The following is a 4,050-nucleotide window of genomic DNA, read 5'->3' on the forward strand; positions in this document are numbered from 1 at the left end:
CCGCTCCCGGCCACCACAGCCTCGACCTGCTGGGCTCAGGCGATCCTTCCGCCTCAGCCTTCCAAGTAGCTGGAACTACAGGCATGCGCTAGGACACTCGGCTAATTTTTTTGATTTATTGTAGAGATGAGGTCTCGCCTGCCCAGGCGGGTCTCAAACCCGCAGGCTCAGGCAATCCACTCACCTCAGCCTCCCAAAGGATTACAGGCTGAGCCACTGAGCCAACTTACTTTTTTTTTTTTTTTTTTTAATTACAATCTGGTATCCAGGAAGGAATCAAAAGAATTTGTTTGAAGAATTCAGGCCCATTGTTTTGCAGAATGTCATCTTGATTTGTGTGATTCTTTCCTCATGATTGGATTTCGATTAAATTTGGGAGGAGGGGGCACAACTAAACTACAGACATGATGTTTATTGTATGCTTCTCACTGCATTACATTGGGAGGCAGGTGCTATCCATTTGCTTAATTATTAGTGATATTAACTTTGGTTCCTTGGTGTTTTAACATTGTAAAGTGTACTTTTTCCCTTTAGAAATTAGTAATTTGGTAAGTTGATTACGTATTTGAAAGTATGGGGAGTTGAGTATAGTTTGAAAGTAAATAGAACAGACTTGCCTCATTTCTGGTAACAGCATTGATATTTAGTAAATAATGTATCTGATTTTAAACATGACTATATGCAAATTTTTATTTGTCTAAAATATAATTGGTCTTATTTTCTACATAGAAGAGGTTTTCAATGAGTTTTTATTAAAGACAATTCTTCTGGCATATTTTCAATGTCATTTCTCAACTTGGAACAAATACACTTGTATTCTCTATGTATTACTCTAAATCAGATGTCATTGATAGTTTCCAGCAGTGCCTGGGTTTTAGCAGTATCAGTTCTTTTTTTATGGTACACACAAGTGATTGTTTTCTTAGAATTGATTAGCCTAACTTAAATCCTCTTAGATTACTCAAAAGAGATTAACTAGACTTGTAACTCCAACTTTTCACTTAGAAAGATCGGTTTAATTAAGAATAGATAGATAGGATCTTTTCACTATCTGTAAACCACAATTTAAACAAAATAAAAGGAATAAAATAATTATATAACATCCACATAAGAGTAAGATTCACCACACCATCTTAATAGCATTTTCAGTTGAATTTAATATGCATACATGTGCCATATTACCTGAAGCTACCATCCTTCTTAGAGCCATATTATCTATCATGTTACATGGCAGTACTTTACCACTGAGTACCAGTTTTACTGTGAGCATCTCTGTCTTTCCCTACTACACCGTATATGTAAAATGCATTATTTATTTATTTATTTATTTTTCTTCAAATAGTTGAATAACATCTGTTGATGTACTGTCATTTATGGTTGTGTTGCTTTGTTTCCTCTGAAAAATACACATATTGTTCTGTGAATGCCACATATTACGTGTTTTATTCCATTCATTTCTTAGGCTTTGGGGTGAGCCTGTTAACCTACGTGAACAACACGATGCTTTAGAATTTTTTAATTCATTGGTGGATAGTTTAGATGAAGCTTTAAAAGCCTTGGGACATCCAGCTATGCTAAGTAAAGTCTTAGGGGGTTCGTTTGCTGATCAGAAGATTTGCCAAGGCTGCCCGCATAGGTAAGTGCTAATTACGTATTGAAGCATTATGCTGTATTATGTATATATGAACAAAAATAAAATGTGTACTAGAACTTAATGCAAAAGTAGAATATGCACTGATTACTGAATACAAAGGAGCTGAAAACTTAATGCCCACATAAAAACCTGCATATGGATGTTTATAGCTGCTTTATGTACTGTGCATACCCACTCTGTGGGGCTTTTTTGTGTGGGTTTTTATTTTTGTCAAGTAACTTTGTTTCCTTCTACTCTGCCTAATCTCTCACAACTTTATATTCTTAGGTTCTTTTACGTAAGATTATTTCTGGGGAAATAAAATGACTTTTCCCATATAGCTACTTAAATTTGTTATAAGATGTAACATTACTTATATTACTTATAAATTTGCTCTTTATCTTAGTATGTAATTATAATACTATAAAGATATTAAGTTTAGAAGATGACAGACCTAGAGTAGTATTTCCTATACAAATAAGATAATGACTTTTAAAATAGTGTTGATTATTATCATTATTCTTAAGGTATGTTTGCATACAAAACATTTATAGCAGGAGTTGATGGCCACGTGTGGTGGCTCATGCCTGTAATCTCAACACTTTGGGTGGCCGAGGCAAAAGGATTGCTTGAGCTCAGGAGTTCAAGACCAGCCTGGACAATGGTAGTGAGCCTCATCTCTACAAACACAAATCAGAAAATCAGTGGGACACGATGTTGCCACCTGCAGTGCCAGCTACTTGGGAGACTGAGACAGGATCACCTGAGCCCAGAAGGTCTAGGCTGTGGTGAGCCTTTGCATTCTAACCTGGGCGACAGAGTGAGACACCCAACTCAAAAGAGTTGAAAAATAAATTGTTTGACTTAAGAAAATTGGCTGAGCTCAGTGGTAAGAAAATTGATTAAGGGCTTCTGTTGGACATAGTTAAATAATCAGTTCATTACTGATAAATATGCATTTATACCAGTTACATAGAAGTTTTACTTTGAAAGGATTTGCCTTGTTGATTTTCAATTAATGTTGGTTTGCAATCCCTTTTCAGCAAGCTATCAGTAAAATGGTATTTTTTACAAGCCAAACTATTAAATACAGTCATGGATTGAGTGTGCCTGTGACTGGTAAAGATACTTTGGTTTTGAATATGAGATGAGGAAATTATTAGGGAAGAGGTAATAATGAGAAATTTCTATCAGGGTATAATCTTAACATTCATTCAGAATTAGGGCATATACCTGTTCACTTAGCCTGGGCAACTTTGGGTCCTTTTGAAAGACCTTTTACATTAGGTAAACAATAAAATAAAAATTTAACCTCTTGCTTTTGATTATAAGATAGCCAATTTACTGGTCATCTGTTCGTGTCAGTCCTTACCAGTTTGTTTTAGACAGTTTTCTAAATAATTTGAAATTATTGGTTTTCTTTGGCAGTTGGAAATGTGAAAAGATCATGGTCTTGAAGTCAGATGCCTAGTACCTGATCAACAACTAAATTCATCTTGTTTTTGTTACATGCCATAAAGTTTTAACATGAGAGTCTCAAGTCTGTCTATATAGGGCAGGGATCAACAAACTCTAGATCATGGGCCAAATCAGCCCATTGCCTGATTTTGTAAATTTTCATTGGAACAGCCCACTCTTGTATTCACTATCTGCCTGCTTTTGCTGCAGGGGCAGAAGTGAGTGCAGAGGTTCCCTGACTACAGTGGTTCAACTTGGCGATTATTTGACTTTCCAATGATATAAAAGCGATATGCGTGGGAGTACCCGGGCAGCCATTCTATTTTTCACTGCCAGTGCAATAGTCAATAAATTCCATGAGATATTCAACACTTAATTATGAAATGGTCTTTGTGTTAGATTTTGCCCAACTGTAGGCTAATGTAAATGTTTTGAGCACTTTTAATGTAGGCTAGGCTAAGCCCTGATGTTCAGTAGGTTGGGTGTATTAAATGTGTTTTCATCTTAAGATATTTTCAACTCAAAATGGGTTTATCTGGATGTAGTGACCACTTGGTAAGTTGAGGAGCACCTGTAGTTGCCACAGAAACCATACACCCCACAAAACCTAAAAGATGTACTTTCTGGCCCTTCGCAGAAAGACTTTGCTGACTTCTAGTCTTAAAATTTCCTACTTTTTAAGTGGAGTCTAAGCTCTAACTTCCTTTTTTCCTCTGTGGACTGTTCCCTGATTATATAGTGACAATTTATAAGTGCCTTTGTGTGCCTTTTTTCCTTGCTAAGTGTAATATTCCCTAAATGAGGGACTAACTTAAACATTGGGCATTCCACAGTGCTTTACACGTGGAAAGCACTCTCAATATATTTGTTGAATGAATGAATTTTTTTTTTTTTTTTTGAGTTGGAGTCTCACTCTGTCGCCCAGACTGGAGTGCAGTGGCCACTCCCGGGCACCGCAA

General features: G+C 36.3%; 1 protein-coding gene across 2 annotated transcripts in view; it reads left to right on the forward strand.

The window, feature by feature from the left end:
- Positions 1-4,050, forward strand: part of LOC103277261 (probable ubiquitin carboxyl-terminal hydrolase FAF-X) — a 37,227-nt gene that overhangs the window by 10,980 nt on the left and 22,197 nt on the right. For both annotated transcript variants that reach the window (XM_021707348.1, XM_021707349.1), the window contains one exon: positions 1,463-1,636. In XM_021707348.1, coding sequence (XP_021563023.1) covers positions 1,463-1,636 — 174 coding nt within the window. The remainder of the gene's footprint in view (positions 1-1,462; positions 1,637-4,050) is intronic.

Source organism: Carlito syrichta, unplaced genomic scaffold (assembly GCF_000164805.1).
Source record: "Carlito syrichta isolate Samal-C Ts95f unplaced genomic scaffold, Tarsius_syrichta-2.0.1 Scaffold316822, whole genome shotgun sequence".
Lineage (NCBI taxonomy): Eukaryota > Metazoa > Chordata > Mammalia > Primates > Tarsiidae > Carlito > Carlito syrichta.